The sequence below is a fragment of the Chiloscyllium plagiosum genome, chromosome 4 (assembly GCF_004010195.1).
Source record: "Chiloscyllium plagiosum isolate BGI_BamShark_2017 chromosome 4, ASM401019v2, whole genome shotgun sequence".
Classification (NCBI taxonomy): domain Eukaryota; kingdom Metazoa; phylum Chordata; class Chondrichthyes; order Orectolobiformes; family Hemiscylliidae; genus Chiloscyllium; species Chiloscyllium plagiosum.
In genome coordinates, this window is record NC_057713.1 from 100,856,834 (window position 1) to 100,874,123 (window position 17,290).

The window sequence follows — 17,290 nt, forward strand, 5'->3', positions numbered from 1 at the left end:
GTGGTGGGGGCATCGAATGTGCTGCCTGTGGGAGTGGCAGAGTCAGAATCATTGGTGACCTTTAAGCGGCAATGGGATAGGTACATGGATAGGTGCTTAAGCTAGGACAAATGTTCGGCACAACATCGTGGGCCGAAGGGCCTGTTCTGTGCTGTATTGCTCTATGTTCTATGTTCCATGTTGTCTCTGCTGCGGCAGGGCTACATTTATGGTGATCCTGGCTCGATAAGGCAAGCCCCATCCAGTAGTTGTCAGCTCCGATCATGACGTGGGTGATTCTAATGTCTTTCCAAACCCTCGCTCTGATGTTGACATAGTCAAGGAGATGCCAGTGTTTGGAGCATGGGTGCTGCCATTTTGTCTTGTATTTGTCCCTCCGGCAGAACAGTGTGTTGGTGATGAGGCGGTTGTGGTCGTGGCATTCGGTCAGGAGAAAGGTGCTCATGGAGTTTTGCTTCCTACACCCACTTTGCTGATTATATCGCCCCAACAGTCTGACCTCTGCCAACCCTGGCATTGAAGTCACCAAGGATGATTATTTTGTCTACTTCAGGGACCCGTGAGAGAAATTGGTCAAGGTTGGAGTACAATTCCTCCTTGTCCTCAGCTTCTGCATCAAGCGTTGGTCAGTATACACTGAATACATGACATATTGCTACCAAGCACGCATGAATCGGAGTGTCATGAGGGATTTGATTACTCTGCAGGGGGATACTTTTGGTCCAACAGTTCATTATTGATGGCAAAGCCAACTCCATGGATGCAGCACTGTTCATTGGCCCTTCCTTTCCAGAGAAAGGTTTAGCCTCACCTTGCTCTCTGAGCTGTCCTTCCCCTGCCTGCCCGGTTTCACTCAGGACGGTGATGTCAATGTCCTGAGCTCCCCGGCAATGATGGCAGAGCAGCATTCCAGTCTGTCACTGGCGGCACTGTTCATAGTGGTCATGATATTCCAGGTCCCGAATTTCATCCTGAGTTGTGGAAGATGCCTGTGTGTGAGGTCTTTTAATATGGGGAAACCACTGCACACCAGCTACCGCACAGGCTTAGCAGTGTAAGGTCTTGGTGCAGTGGTGAGGGGAGTCCAAGACAACTGAAGACCAGACATTACTGTTTGCAGCTGAGTGCAGACAAACGGTTCGGTGCTGGGCAGTGCCTCCCACTGAGGCAGTGTAAGGTCTGAGGTGAGGAGAGTGGAAGGATGGGAGAGGATGAGATGGACAGCGTGGTCCCCGCCATTGTGCTTATCACATGCTGGTCACTCTCAAAGTGTGATTGTGAAATTACTCGGCAGGGGGTGGGAGGAATTTATAAAAACACTAAACTGGGCTGGGGGTTATAAAATCACTGAACTGTGAGGTGAATAGTTTACAAAATTACTGCAGTGGCATACATTTATACAAACATTGGGCTGGGTGGGTGTTATAAAATTACTGATTTTGGGGCCGTTTATAAACCCACTGAACTGGTTGGGGGCTTTAGATAAACACTGGGCTCTTAGGGATAAGATCACAGGACTGAGAAGGTGTTATAAAATTATTCAGCCGGGGTTGTTATAAAATTGCTGGGAGGGTGATTAGAATACTAAAAACATTGGCTAGGTAGGTTATATAAATGCAGGGCTGGCAGGAGTGTTATAATATTACTACGCGGCTAAATAAACACTGCGCTGAGGGTTGGGGAGTGTAACAAACACTTGATGTTTCAGAAGGGGCCGAGCAGATGTCTGATCCCGGCTGTAGGATATCCTCAGCTCACACTCCCTCAGGTAGACTCTGAGCTGCTGTAAGCCAGCTCCCATCCGTGGTCCACCTCACTGACAACATGGGTGGCTTGCTGACCTATCTCCATGTGCTACCTCTCATGGATTGATGGCACTGAGAGGTTTGACCAGTCTAAGGGCAGAAAATAGAAGAAATATTGTTAAGTTCTATCAATGATTTTTTTTGGTTTGTTGCGTGGATTAATGATCCAGAATTAACAGATGGGGGTAACCAGGAATGAATCTGCAGGAATAATATTTCACTGAGTGAGTGGTTAATCAGTGCAAGCGGGCTATGAAGGAGACAGTGGGAATACTGATTCATTCAGATGCAAATTAGAGAGATTTCCCTGAGAAAAGTACATTTTGGGAAGGGGGTTTGAGTAATTTGAGAAATATCATGTGGTAATTGGAGATGTCTCAGTAGGAACAGGGGAACATCGTGTTTCCAAAGCTGTTTGACCACAGGGGGTTTTCCTCATATTGGCCTCTGTTACAGACTCACTGGCAGAAATTTATTACTGTGGTCATTCCATTATGATTGTATTATGATAGTGCAGGTTGGTGGAGAGTGAACTATATGGACTTTGGTCTTTTATTGGACAATAATCTCTGTGTTGCTATCTGTTTGTCCCTAGAATGCCTTACTGGTAGGAATTAGCCCCATCTCCAACTGCTCGGATTTACAACCTGATGATTCTATTCTGAGCCACAAAAAGGGTAAGCAGAATTTTAGAAAAGCTTCAGGTAAGGACAATCTGTTTTTCCAGGGAAAATTATAGAATGGTACTGCACAGATGAAATTCCTTCAGTTTGTGCATGTTCTTTCAAACAATAACCCAGTTCATGCTTTGACAAAGGGTCAGTTAGACTCGAAACATCAGCTCTTTTCTCTCCTTACAGATGCTGCCAGACCTGCTGAGATTTTCCAGGATTTTCTCTTTTGAACCCACTGGTTCCATCTTCCCCTGTGTCACTGCAATGTTTTTCTTCTTCAGATATTTATCCAATTTCCTTCAGATGGTAACTGTTGAATATGTTGCCTCCACTACTTTTATCAATCATTTTAAATCTTGTTATTCTCCAGTTATCAAGCTTTCAAACATTAGAAATGGATTCTCTGCTCGGATGCTCTCTCTTAATGCATCCTCTTTGAAACTCTTCCATTCAGCTTGTATTGTCTTTCCTCATTCTTCTTGCCAAAGTGTTCTGAGTTGAATTATATTTGTTATGTATCCATCGAGTCCAGCAATCTATGCCCTATTGAGGATTGATACCACATTTCTAACTGTTTACTGTACTTCCATGATTCATGCCATCTGCAAGTTTCAAACTTGTGCCCTTTACCCCTAAGTCTAAGTAATTAATGTATATCATAAACAGCAGTGGTCCTTGTGCTGAACTATGGAGATTTCATCTGTGTCTTCCTTTCAGTCTAAAAAGCCGTCATTCACAACTACGTTTTCCATGCCTTTGTATCTGTGTTGCATTGTCCCTATTCTCTGGACTTCACTTAGACTAACAATCCTGAAGGGTAATAAATGCCGATGTTGCTGTCATCCATTCTCTCTGCTGCCTCATCAAAAAACTCAATCATCTTCGTCAAAAACAAATGGCCTTTAACAAACCTATGTTGGCTTTCCTTTAATAATCTGCACTTTTCTAAGTGGATATTAATTTTTCTCCTGGAAATTGTTTCTGAAACCTTCCTCACCACTGACACTAAACTGAACTGTCTGTAATTTCCAGATTTCCCCTTCACACAGGACACAGAGTGTAGTCATTATCTCCCAACCTCTGCATTATAAAATATCTGCAATGCTCATGACAGGCCATTAAGTCCAATCAGTCCTTGCCAGTGTTTATGGCCCATTCAAGCAAGGTCCAATTTTTTTCATTTAAATCTACCATTGTATTCCCTTCTCCCATGTTCATTTACATACATCCTTTTTGAACAATGGGGTAACATTTGCAGTCCTCCTGTTCCTGTATCTATGGAGAATTAGAGGTTTAAGTTATTGCTTTGCAATTTCAAACCTTACTTCCCTCATTAATATCCAGCTCTCCTTTCCGGACTGGGTGAATTCTCCATTTTAATTCCTGACAGCCTCCCTAGTTGCCTCCTCCTCTTTACCCAAAGTGAAACCATTCAGTTTGCCAGAAACTTCTTGTATATCATGGCTTAGGTAATGTCATCTTCCTTGGTTAACACCACTGCAAAGTAGCTGCAAAACCTAATGATGAGTCTATGTCTTGTTTTATTAACCAGTGGACAGGAATGGAATATATTGGCCAACGTTTGCCTCTGCTGGTAACAACGCACCTTATATGCCACACGATAGCTTGACATCCTATCCTGCAATCGGTGGACAAATGATCATAGAAAGTAAGTGAAGAAAAATAACCCTGACTTTGTCTGAACTGAACTGTGGATATAATTGATCAACAGGGGATAGAAATATTCTTTGCCTGTGTAACATTTCAAATGATTAATGAAGGATATTTGAGTTGTTAAAAGTGAAATACATTATACCAATGGAAAGATGATCCCACACCCAGTGCAGTTGACACAGTGACATCCTATAACATACATTTTGAGCAAAGCTTTGCCTGATGAGAATGTGTAATTGGTAAAAAGATGTTTACACATTCAAACTATTCACAGATCATTTCCATCTTTCTCTTGTGGAATTAATAATCCAAATATCACGAGAAATCACTGCCACTGGGGGTAGTTTGAGAATTAGGAGTCAGTTTAAACAAAACTCTGTTAATAAAAAGCAGAACACACAGCTGTCAGATTGTTGGAAAAACCCAGCTGTTCCACTAAAATCCTCTTTATGAAATGGGATTGCTGCTTTTAGCCAATATTAGGCTCTCATCAGACATCTATTTACCTGCTCTCTGAAACAGCCCAGCAGACCCCTGAGTAATTGGCAACTAGGATTTGGAATGAATACTTTTCCATACAACGTTGAATTAAATAAATAGTGCAGCTGAATTTGCATTTTGAAGGGGTAAGCTAGTGTGAAAAAGGTGAACTTATAGAGTCATAGAATCATAGAGATGTACAGCATGGAAACAGACCCTTCGGTCCAACCCGTCCATGCCGACCAGATATCCCAATCCAATCTAGTCCCATCTGACAGCACCCGACCCATATCCCTCCAAATTCTTCCTATTCATATACCCTTCAAAATGCCTCTTAAATGTTGCAATTGTACCAGCCTCCACCACATCCTCTGGCAGCTCACTCCATACACATACCACCCTCTGTGTGAAAAAGTTGCCCCTTAGGTCTCTTTTATATCTTTCCCCTCTCACCCTAAACCTATGCCCTCTAGTTCTGGATTCCCCGATCCCAGGGAAAAGACTTTCTTTATTTATCCTATCCATGCCCCTCATAATTTTGTAAACCTCTATAAGGCCACCCCTCAGCCTCCGACACTCCAGGGAAAACAGCCCCAGCCTGTTCAGCTTCTTTATGTAGCTCAAATCCTCCAACCCTGGCAACATCCTTGTAAATCTTTTCTGAACCCTTTCAAGTTTCATGACATCTTTCCGATAGGAAGGAGACCAGAATTGCACGGAATATTCCAACAGTGGCCTAACCAATGTCCAGCCGCAACATGACCTCCCAACTCCTGTACTGTATGATCCTGTTTAGCCTGGGAAATACTTTTATGTACATGGGATTCTGTGCAGGAAAGATGAAGGAGATCATGTGTCGTGACTGCAGCAAAAGGATATTTGTTGAGATTATCAGTTGCAAACTGAGTTCATGATGCAGTGAGCTAGTGTGCCCACTGAACTAGTGAGTCAGTGCGCCAAGTCAGATTTTTGTATCAATTTGAAGGAAACACTATTGGGCACTGAAGATGTGTGTCATCTTTAAGTTTGTGAGATATTTGAAACTGAAACATTTGCTGTTTTGTTCTTTGTGAGGAAACTAATGATATACTTTCCTTTACTTGAAGATACGACTTTTGTTGGATTCAAAGGCACATGTTCCAACAAACTGAATGTTATGTTTATCACTAATCCAAAGAATGAGGATTTTCAGCATCCCATTCTCGTGAAGGGAATCACTATTGTGGACAGTGAGGAGCGAGGCAAAGTCTTCATACACAGACCTAATGTGGCGTGAGTTATTGTGAAACTGAAATCAGCAATAATTTCAGAACTGATTTACTAAGCATTAACAGGTGTTTGTGTGCTGACCTCAGTCATGAATGCTCGTTTTCTCATGCCGCATATAAACAAGGTGTGAATATTGATCTCTTCACCAAGAAATTGCACACTGACTACAGTCCCAACTCCCATATATTTAATGGCCTTTAATATTGTTTAGAAAGGCAGGAAGTAGAAATTCAACTCAGACGATGCTGTCTCGGCTCCCATTATAAACAATATCTGATCTTTAATTCCATCGACCCCAATGAAGCTGAATAATAGGCCATGCAAGGAATATGCATCCAATGCAAAGTCATCTGTCCTCCCGATGAAGGGCTCCTGCCCGAAATGTCGATTCTCCTGCTCTTCGGTTGGTTGCCTAACCTGCTGTGCTTTACCAGCACCACTCTAAACTTGACTCTAATCTCCAGCATCTGAAGTCCTCACTTTCGCCTATCTGCTCCACAAGCTGAGTGGAACTCTCTAGTCTTGTGGGTAAAATCTCTTCATATTTCATTGGATAGCACGCTCAACTCCCAATCGGAAGACTGGACTTAATTGGATACCCTGTGTGCTGTAATGATTCTATTCTGCAATGGAATTCAGTCCCTCTACAGTTTTTTAAGTACAATATTTCGGCTTATTTTGAGGAGTGCAGCAATGTCAGAGGTGAGACATTCAACCAAGGCCCGTTAGTCCTCTCAGGTGGACATCAGGAGAGTTCTCTTCAAGGGCTGGCAACAATAGTTACGCCTCAATCAGCATCTCAAAAAACAGATTATTTGGTCATTGCTACATGTTGATTTGTGAGTGTTTGTTTAGCGTAAATTAACTGCCATATTTTCTACAATACAGCAATGACTGCACTTCTAAAATATTTAATTTGCTCAAAAGCCTTTTGGCATATTGTGTTGTCGTGCAAAGTGTCAAAAACATGTAAAATTCATATTACTTCCAACAATGCTCGAAATAAAGGTTTGCAGGGAGTATACGTGAAACCTAAAGTTCGTCCAGAATCAGGCACAGATCTTGATATACAGTGTGTGTGTGTGCGCAAATATATGTAACTGTGTATGTCAATATATATGTGTGTGCATATTGTTTGTAAATATGTATTTGTGTGATTGTGAAGGGTTATTTTTTGGTCCTGAATTTTGTTTCCAGGTTGAGAATGCAGAGAGAGGATATTTCCAGGTTCTATAAACCTAATCCAATAAAATCAGGTCTCAGAGATTGGATGTTCATCCCGAGGTGGGAGGGTTCCTTGAATGATGGGCTAGAAGACTACAGGATGTGCGACAAGGCTGTTAACGACAGATGTGGGCTGGGCGTGATGCCTGCATCTATGCACTGGTGTTTAATAAATAAGGCCAAAATCCAAAAATATCCCTCCTCCTCACAACTGCCTCGTGCATACTCTTTCCATCTCTTCATTCTGTTTCCATGCCAAGCAATACCACCTACCAAGCTATGCCATCTATACACTGTATACTATTTAATATCATCTATTCATTTTTTTAATGGTGCTTCATAACCCCATCACCTTAATAAAACTTTGCATGAACAAACATTTCATTCAAATGCAAGAAGAATTAGAATTTGTAGTCCCACATCAAAAAGTCCAAAGATACTTGTAGCTGTCAATCAAACTGATATGGAACACTCTGCACTCTGAAAATGGCTTCTTGTGAAATCATGCAAAATGAAAGAGTCATGGAAACCTTCAGACCTGTGGGTAAATCCATTGGCTGTTTGACAGTTCGCTGACAGTTCCAATGGGTTTGTGTATAACTTAGGCATACTCTTGCCTACTTTTAACAATCTCAAAGAGGAGCTGACACTGCCCTGACCCAAAGGCATTTAGCCAATTCAACTACTCCAGTCCCTGACCCCCAACCCCTCCATCCAAAATGTCTTCGAACCATATCCACAGGAGGTACCCTGGTTATCTAAAATAAATTTACTGAAGCAAACCTGCTCTGGCCTGGTCTGCTGTATGCACTAAGCATTCCAGACAACAGGGATATCAAAATGGGATTTAACTGGAGATAATTGGTCATTTAAATGTGTGAAGGCTGGGTAACTCTAAACTAGAATTCTTGAATATTGGGAATGATGTGATTGGATTTTCATCATGACAGGCAGACTATTCATTGTGACGTAACTCTCGGTTTATGTGTATGTGTGTATACAGGTGGGAGTGGTGTATCTGTTTCATGTACTTGTATATGTGAGGGTGAATGAATGTGTAGTTTTGTATGTGCGTGTATCTGAGTCTCTGTGTGTGTGTGTTTGTGGTGGGTGGTGGTGGGGGTGGGCGGTGTCCCTCTCTTTGCCTTTTGTAGTGTTCCCATTGGTGCACTGTTTATCTGTAAATTCAGTTTGACCACTCCAACCAGCTCCTGTTTGCCCTGAGATGGTAGCTAGTTTGCTGAATGTTTCCCGCAGACTCTGTTTTGTTTTCAGCTTTCTGTCTGCGATGTATTGTTGCATTCTTCGTTTCCTCATTCTCTTGATGACCTCACTTCAGAAAATGGCCCATTCTGACCCAGTTGTGTTTGATGCTGTTGATCATTCACAGGAAAGTAAACCCTGCGGACTGCGTGGACATGGTCTGTGATGCCAAGAAGAAGACACTGCTGAAAGATCTTGATGGCTCATTCCTGGGGGCAGTTGGAGCAGTTGTCCCTCAGTCAGAATATGAATGGGATGGTGACCGTCGCTACGGGACTGGGGATTATCGAATTCCAAAAACCATGTTGACACATTTAAATGGCAATCGTATTCCAGTCTCTCAGATTGCACCACACAAAGGTTTGGAACTGAACCTTTTGATTGATTGGACCCTGTATGTGGTTTGGTGTTTCAGTCAAACTTTGGTGTAATAAGGAAGAATGAGAGCAAGTTGAGCAATGAGGAATAAAGGTGGAAGAGAGAAAAGCAGAAGAGTCTTTATTTCAGGTTCAGAAGAAAGTTATATTAGTCTGAAAACTCTAACTCTCTCCACAAACCTGCTAAATGTTTCCAGCATTTTCTGTTTTTATTTCAGAATCTTGAAATCCATAGCATATCATTGAATGATGTGTTCAGAGAATTTAGTTCCGTGTGTGGATCACATGAGTGATTACTAGGATGGGTGAAGAGAGTGGAATTATCTGCCATTGAAGATAATAATGAGTTATAAGTTTTATTGCTCGGCAACAAATCATCAGGTTGTTTCACACCCTGCATGATTTCCTGTGCATTTCCTGTGCATTTAGATTGACTGGTCTGGTTGCTAACCAGAGGACACAGATTAAAGATAATTAACAAATGTGCACTTTCTCTAACAGTAAGCCAATCGGACAGTTGTTTTACTCTGACCCAAAGAGCTGACAGCAGCAAAGTTGAAAAGTAACATTCATGGAATCTCAGTGATGGTTTACAGGGATCCAAACTAAACTAAGGAGAGACTGCAACAGCTGGATTGTGCTTCTTAGATAAGAGATGACTTAACAGAGTTGTTCAAAATCATGAAGGGTTTTAGAGTGGATAGTGAATTATGGGCGGCACAGTGGCGCACTGCTGCCTCACAGCACCAGGGACCTGGGTTCGATTCCAGCCTCAGGTGACTGTCTGTGTGGAGTTTGCACATTCTCCCTGTGTCTGCATGGGTTTCCTCCAGGTGCTCCGGTTTCCTCCCAAATTCAAGGATGTGCAGATTAGGTGAATTGGCCATGCAAAATTGTCCATAGTGTTCAGGGAAGTGTAGGTTAGGTGCATTAGTCAGTGGTAAATATAGAGTAATGAGTTTGGGTGGGAGACTCTTTGGAGGGTTGGTGTGGATTTGTTGGGCCGAATGGCCTGTTTCTACTCTGTAGGGATTCTAAGATTCTAAGAAACTGTTTTCAGCAGCAGGAAGGTTGCTAACCAGAGGACACAGATTAAAGATAATTAACAAAAGAATCAGAAAGATTATTTTTGCACTGTAAGTTTTAGTGATCTGAATCTGCCTGAAAGGGCAATGGAAGTAGGTTCATTACAGCTTTAAAAAAAGAATTAGATAAATACTTGGAATTGAAGTAATTGTTGAAGGATTGGGGAAGAGTGGGAAGATTGGAGAGTAATTAGATACCTCTTTCCAAGAGTTAAACACAGGCACAATGTGCTGATAGGTCTTTTCTATGCTCTATCAATCTGTGCTCTATTAATCTGTGTCCATCTAAGTAAAAGGACAAACCTCCTTTACCTGGGTTGAAGTTGAAAAATGAATAGTATTTAAATGGGACGAGTTATTTCTGTCTCTGTCACAGCATTCCTTTAAGGTGACCATCTTTATCAGTACAGTACTAAATCACCATTCATTGTTTTCCCACAGGAATTATTCGAGATTCCACTTGTACCTACATGCCCGACTGGCAAAGCTACAAATGCTTTGGGCTAAACTATGAAATACTGGTTATTGAAAGCCTGGATCCTGATTCAGAGACCAGGCGGTTGTCCCCAGTAGCTCTGCTTACAGAGGGTTACGTTGACCTTATTAATGGTATGTATCATTTCAAATCTGCGACACAGATATTTCACAAAAGTACAAAATATTTATTGTAAAGGAGTGATAAAAGATGGTCAGAGAGTCACAGGCAATTTCGGAATCAGAAGTTGGAATGGGTCAGCACCCCTAAGTCGGAGACCTTTTGCCATTTAATCCCTCCACTTTATCACAGAGCTTTCTATTTGTTTTCTTCCCGTGCATTCCTCACTGTGATACTTCAAATGCATCTCCAATGAAGTGTTTGTTTCTGATATAAGATCATTGCTTGCCCTGCAATGTTGAGCTGGAATTTATGATCAGCGATTAACTAATAACACTCACTGCTGACCTCAAACAAAGGAATACCACATACAATTCTGGTTGCCCTTCTACAGGAAGGATGTTGTTAAACTTGAGTGGATACACAATAGATTGACAAGAATGTTTCTGGGACTGGAGGGTTTGAGTTATAGGGAGAGGCCGAATGGGTTGGGGCTTTTTTCTCTGGAGTGTGGAAGGCAAAGGGGTGACCTTATAATAGTTTATAAAATCATCAGGGGCAGAGATACGGTGAATAGTCATGGCCCTTTTCCTAGGGTAGGGGAATCCAAAACTATAGGGTATAGGTTTAAGGTGAAAGGGGAAAGATTTGAAAATGACCTGAAGGATAATGTTTTCACACCGAGGGTGGTGCGTGTCTAGAAAAAACTGCCAGAGGAATTGGTGGATGCAGAACAAATATAATATTTAAAAGGTATCTGGATGGTACATGAATAGGAAGGGTTTACAGGATATCGGCCAAATATGGACAAATGGGACTCAGTCAGACTGGGATATCTGGTTGGAGCAGATGAACAATCTATTTCCATGGTGTACGACTCCACGATTCTATAACGCTGACAGTATGGTCACAATATGAGCATCTTGGTCCCAGAGCCCATCTTGGGCTCCCACTGCCGACAGGACTTTCAAAGAACTGGCAGGAAGTGGGGAATGGGAAGCCCACTTGCTGTCAACTAACGGCCCTTTAAGTCCCTCGAGAAGTTGGTTAATGAGGGGTCTATCCAACTCAGAACTAAATTTTCAAGCTCTATTTCAATGAACCAGAGCAGTCAGAGGCATTCTTTGCACAGCCAATTAAGGTTTCTCTGTTTTTGTTTTATTTAAACTGTTCTGATTGTTTTTGTATGATGTGAGTGCTGGGTCTTCATCATTACTTCACAATTTCCAAAAGGCATTCGAGAAGGTGCCATACAAAAGGCTCCTGCACATGATAAAGATACGTGGTGTTATGGGCAATGTATTAGCATCGATAGAGGATTGGTTAACTACAGAAAGCAAACAGTGGGGATAAATGAGTACTTTTCTGGCTGGCGATCAGTGTCTAGTGGTGTGCCTCAGGGATCAACATTGAGACTGCAACTATTCACCAATTTTTAAAGATTATTTGTAGTTGAGTACCTCATGTAATGTATCAAAATTTGTGGATGACATTAAGATGAGTGGTAGAGCAAAGTCTGCAGAGGACTGTGAAAATTTGCAGAGGAACATTGAGAGTTTAAGTGATAGTTTTGAGAGAATGTGTAGCTCAAGTTGAGATTCTGGATGTAGGTTTGCTTGCTGAGCTGCAAGGTTCATTTTCAGATATTTTGTCATCATACCAGATAACATCTTCAGTGAGCCTCTGAATGAAGCACTGGCGGTGTAGCCCGCTTTCTATTTCTGTGTTTGACTCTGGTTGGTGATGTCATTTCCTGTTCTTTTTCTCTGGGTGTGGTAAATAGGATCCAAGTCAATGTGTTTGCTGATAGAGTTCCGTTTGGAATGCCATGCTTCTAGGAATTCTCATGCGTATCTCTGTTTGGCTTGTCCTAGGATGGATATGTTGTCCCAGTCAAACTGGTGTCCTTCCTCCTCTGTATGTAAAGATAGTAGTGAGAAGTGGGTCATGTATTTTTGTGGTGAGTTGAATTCCGAGAAGCATGGCATTCCAACCAGAACTCTATCAATAAACACATTGACTTGGATCCTATTTACCACCCCCTGAGAAAAAGAACAGGAAATGACATCACCACAAGAAATGATGTCACCACAGGAAATAACATCACCAACCCAAGGAAACTCAAACACATAAACAGAAAGTGGGCTACACCACCAGTGCTTCATCCAGAGGCTCACTGAAGATGTTACCTAGTACGGTGATGAAATGTCTGAAAACAAACCTTCCAGCTCAGTCAGCAAACCGATATCCATAGTTTAAGTGAGTGGGCAAAGGTCTGGCAGATGGAGTCCAATGTTAATAGATGGGAAGTCATCCATTTTGATAGGAACAACAGTAAAAAGGACTATTATTTCAATGGTAAAAAATTGCAGCACGCATCTATGCAGAGTGACCTGGATGTCCCTGTGTATGAATCACAGAAGGTTGGCTTGCAGATGCATCAGGTAATTAAGAAGGCAAATGGAATTTTGTCCTTCATTGCTAAAGGGATTGAGTTGAAAAGCAGGGAGGTTATGTTGCAGCTGTGTAGGGTGCTGATGAATTGGGAAGGAACTTTTTTTAGGAGAAAGTAAGGACTGCAAATGCTGAAGATCAGAGTTGAGAGTGTGGTGTTGGCAAATCACAGCAGGTCAGGCAGCATCTGAGGAGCAGGAGAATCGACGTTCCGGGCATAAGTCCTTCATCACGATTCCTGACGAAGGGCTTATGCCCAAAACGTCAATTCCCCTGCTCCTCGGATGCTGCCTGACCTGCTGTGCTTTTCCAGCATCACACTCGATTCGGAACTTTTTCACTCAGAGGGTTGTGAATCTGTAAAATTCCCTGCCCAGTGAAGTAGTTGAGGCTGCCTCACTGAATGGTGTTAAAGCTAAAATAGATAACTTTTTGAATGGCTAAAAAAATTAAGGGTTATAGTGAAAGGGCGGGTAAGTGGAGCTGAGGCCACGAAAAGATCAAGCATGATCTTATTGAATGGCAGAACAGGCTTGAAGGGACAGGTGGCATCATTCTCCTGGTTCTTATGAAATTTTATGAATTAAGACCTTCCAGCCCGTCATGCTACTAACCCTCTCCTCAGGAAGTCAGTAATAATGTCTGATGACAGTCCCTGATTTATGCTATGGTCAGGAAGGCAGCGCCTATGTCTTGGAGGGCACCCAGTGTTGTGAATCGGCTGCTGATCTCCTTCTGATCTATTAGACCGTTTTGATTTAAAAACAGTTTTGTGGGGCTGTTGAGGCATGTGGTCAGGACCCAAATTATTCATGTTTCTCGCACCACTTTCGACATCCAGAGTTAGGGTTTCACCTTAAAAAGCATAAACCGAAATAAAATGGGTCTTACTCAATGATTGTTGAAGCGTGATTGAATAAAATCCTGCACAGGCTTTAAGCTGTGTTGCTTGGCCGTGTGAAATAGTTTGATTATTTTTTATTGTACCAGGCCCCCAGGATCATGGCTGGTGTTCTTCCTATGCTTGCAACAAGAGAGCCTCAATCTTCCACGCAGTTGTGGCCACAAACAAGCCATACGAGTTATATTTCACTGGCGTTAGCCCTCAGAACCTACGCATAATTCTTCTCAACGCAGATGACAGCAAAGTAAGGAGGTGTTGATGCCAGAGCTCATGTTTTATATACCTTGTTTGCCCAATTTCAGTACGTTTTTCTCATTAACCAAATGCTTAAGTACAACATTGCCTAATTGGTCAGGTGTGTGTGTGTTTGTCTGTGTGTATGTGTCTGTGGTGTGTGTGTCTGTGTGTTTGTCTATGTGTGTGTGTGTCTGTGTGTGTGTATCTGTGTGTGTCTGTGTGTGTGCGTCTGTGCGTGTGTGCGTCTATGTGTGTGCCTCTGTGTGTGTGCGTCTATGTGTGTCTGTGTGTGTGGTATGTGTGTGCGTCTGTGTGTGTGTGTGTGTGTGTGTCTGAGGACCTGAGGCTCACCGAAACAGTTGGCAACAAAAGGGTTATGCACAAGAGGAGGCAACGTTAACCTCACTCATCCTTCAGTAAACTGCACCATTTGGTAAAACTTTAGTTTTACATCTTACCCAATTTTACACTGGTTAAAATTAATATTGGTTGGGTCCAATTCCCTTGAGATTCAGATCTGGAAAGATGAATTAAAATTTCTTGCATTCACTGAGAAAGAGGTGATCAAAGGCATGAAGGAGACTGATGGTGAAAGAGTGAAGACATGGATGGAGAGGGATTCATACTGAGCATAGTCTGGTGTGGGAGTATCAGTGTCAGTGCATGAAAATGGAACCCCTTTGCTAAACCAGTGAATGACAAAGACACAAATTCTGAACACTATCAGCACACAGTGAATCTGAACCTTAATTTTTATTCTTCATATCTTTACCTTGCCTGATGCCTAGTGCTCGGTTCCCACTGCCCTACATCTTGTCTGCTATTGCTATTAATCTCTCGATAACCCACACATATTCAGGGCATTGTATAGACATCCCAGGAAGATTCAAACATTCAGCACCAGGAGGGTTTGATAAAACATCTTTTTATTTTGATTCAAATAACATTTGGATGGTGTAAAAATAGATCAGAAACAAATCTGGATTCTAACTCTCAACCTTCCCCTTATCCCCCTTAAAATTGGGACCAGGGGATTAGAATTAGACACCTGCGGGACATGTGATAGAATATGTGACAAATCATTTCACAATTTAAAATGGGAAATCGTAGGAAAGTGCCAGCCTCAAGCATGACCAAGAAATATGGCGTACACAGGAGATAATTACCTGTTATCTTTTAACGAACATGTACAAATTATTACGTTGATGATAAATTCTGAAATAGGTTTTTGGCTATCTTGAATTTTTTATTTGCTTGTTGTATTGTTATAGACAGAGTGTGAGGTGTTTAAAGCCCACAATCAAATAGGGTGTTTCTAAAAGGGATCAGAGAAGGGTTAACTCCAGCATTTTTTGGGGAAAATGTAACAGAGAGTCTACAAGTTAAATAGCCACGTATCACATTTTGCATAAAAAGAAAGAAATGCATTTATGTGGCAGGAAGTGAAAGGTAATAAATTTGAAGCTAATAATCATTTTTGTTATTTAAAAAAAGGTTATACGTTTGGCAATATATTACTCCACATCTCAACGACTGGATGTGTATGTGAATAATACCTTCGTACCCCCTACTAATGCAAAATGGAATGCTGACAAAACTGACTTCACACTAAAGGGCCCAACCTATGCAGGTAAACCAACATCAAACCGTTTTCTTTATGAATCACCTGGATACTGGCAATAAGTGCACCAGACTTCAAGTGAATCTGAAATGAAATGAATGTCTCACCAACTGGACTTAGTTGAATGTAACACAAGCATTAATAACACTGAAATAGGCCTTTTGGCCCAAAAGGTGTTTCTGTTCTTCTCAAGTCTCCTCCCAAATATCTTCATCTTACCTCACCAGCACATCCTTCTCTTCCTTTCTCCATCATGTGTTTACCCAGCGTTCCCTTAAATTTGTCTAAATGATTCACCTCAACCACTCCGTATCTAAACAAGTTCCACATTCTCATCACCCTCTGGATAAAGGTGTTTCTCCTGAATTCCTGATCAGATTTCTTGGTGACTACCTATCTGGACACTTGTTTTGGTCTCGTAATGAATGGAAACATTTTCTCTGTCACCTTGTCAAACCTTTCTGTAACCTTAAAGAACTCTGTCAGAGCTCTGTGTCTTTTCTGGGAAAAAAAAAGACACTAATTTTTTTTTGATGTGTACTGCCGCTCACTTCTGATGTCATTCTTGCAGATCCTTTCTGCGCCTTGTCCATTGTTTCTTGATCCTTTTTAGAACACGGTGACCAGAATTGTTTCACAGTGTGGTGCAACCCCACGGTTCTATATTAATATAATTGTTTTCTTGACACATCTCATTATGTCTTCACAGGAGAATTCACTCCCAAGTTGGACTCCTCTGTCATTGGAGAAAATTACTTTGACAGAACCTATCAGATGCTTAACGTTCTGGTGAGAGGATCAACTCCAATTGAAGTGCATACAGCTCCTGTCCTTCACATCTCCTTTAATCTACCTGCAATGACCGTGGATGAATTTTATGGCCCCAATCTAGTAGAAAATCTTGCCCTGTTCCTTAATGTACCTCAAAGTAAGATCCGCATTACTAACATTGTGCGTGAGACAGGGCTCCGCAGGAAGCGTGCTACAGGGATCACAGTTGAAGTGGAAATCAGAGACCCACCGTCAGAGCATTTTTCTGTGGACAATAGTAACTCTACCAACACCACCTCTACTGAAGGTAATCAGAGACTTTGTACATCTGCTGCTCATCACTTTGTGTGTACCTGAAGAATGATATCCAGTGTAATTGATGATGAGCTCCAGGATAAGTAATCCAAATACAGAGGAACCTTGATTATCCGAACGACATGGGCAGCCAATATTTCATTCGGGTAATTGATTATTCGGTAAATTGATTCAATGCCTCTCCCCTGGAGCTCGGAGATTTCAGAAGTTTTCTTTTCCCTCGCTCTGCCAGCCTTGCTCCCTCTCTCTGTCTCAGTTTTTGTTTCTGAGCAGAGACACACTTGTGTGTAAGGGACCTGCAGCATTGCTGAAGCCCCCGCCTCCCAAATCAGTTTCAGTGGGATTGAAACAGCAAGCACTTGCTAAGTCCGCTCCCTGTTCAGAAGATTAGGCAGCAACACACCACGCGCAAGACCCTGCCACCCTGTCTGTGCCCCTGACTCCTCCCCGTCTGTGCCCCTGACCCCTCCCCGTCTGCACCGCCCAAACCCATCCAACACCAACCCCCGTCCACCCTTCCCACTGTCCGCACTCCCAACCCC

At 42.1% G+C, this 17,290-nt stretch overlaps 1 protein-coding gene across 1 annotated transcript in view; it reads left to right on the forward strand.

Annotated features, from left to right (window-relative positions):
• The window catches only part of LOC122549503 (fibrocystin-L-like), a 218,614-nt gene that overhangs the window by 184,890 nt on the left and 16,434 nt on the right, over nucleotides 1–17,290 (forward strand). The window contains exons 63-70 of the mRNA XM_043689363.1: nucleotides 2,401–2,482; nucleotides 4,032–4,148; nucleotides 5,740–5,905; nucleotides 8,517–8,749; nucleotides 10,293–10,460; nucleotides 13,891–14,048; nucleotides 15,536–15,671; nucleotides 16,372–16,740. Of these exons, the coding sequence (XP_043545298.1) occupies nucleotides 2,401–2,482; nucleotides 4,032–4,148; nucleotides 5,740–5,905; nucleotides 8,517–8,749; nucleotides 10,293–10,460; nucleotides 13,891–14,048; nucleotides 15,536–15,671; nucleotides 16,372–16,740 (1,429 nt within the window). The remainder of the gene's footprint in view (nucleotides 1–2,400; nucleotides 2,483–4,031; nucleotides 4,149–5,739; nucleotides 5,906–8,516; nucleotides 8,750–10,292; nucleotides 10,461–13,890; nucleotides 14,049–15,535; nucleotides 15,672–16,371; nucleotides 16,741–17,290) is intronic.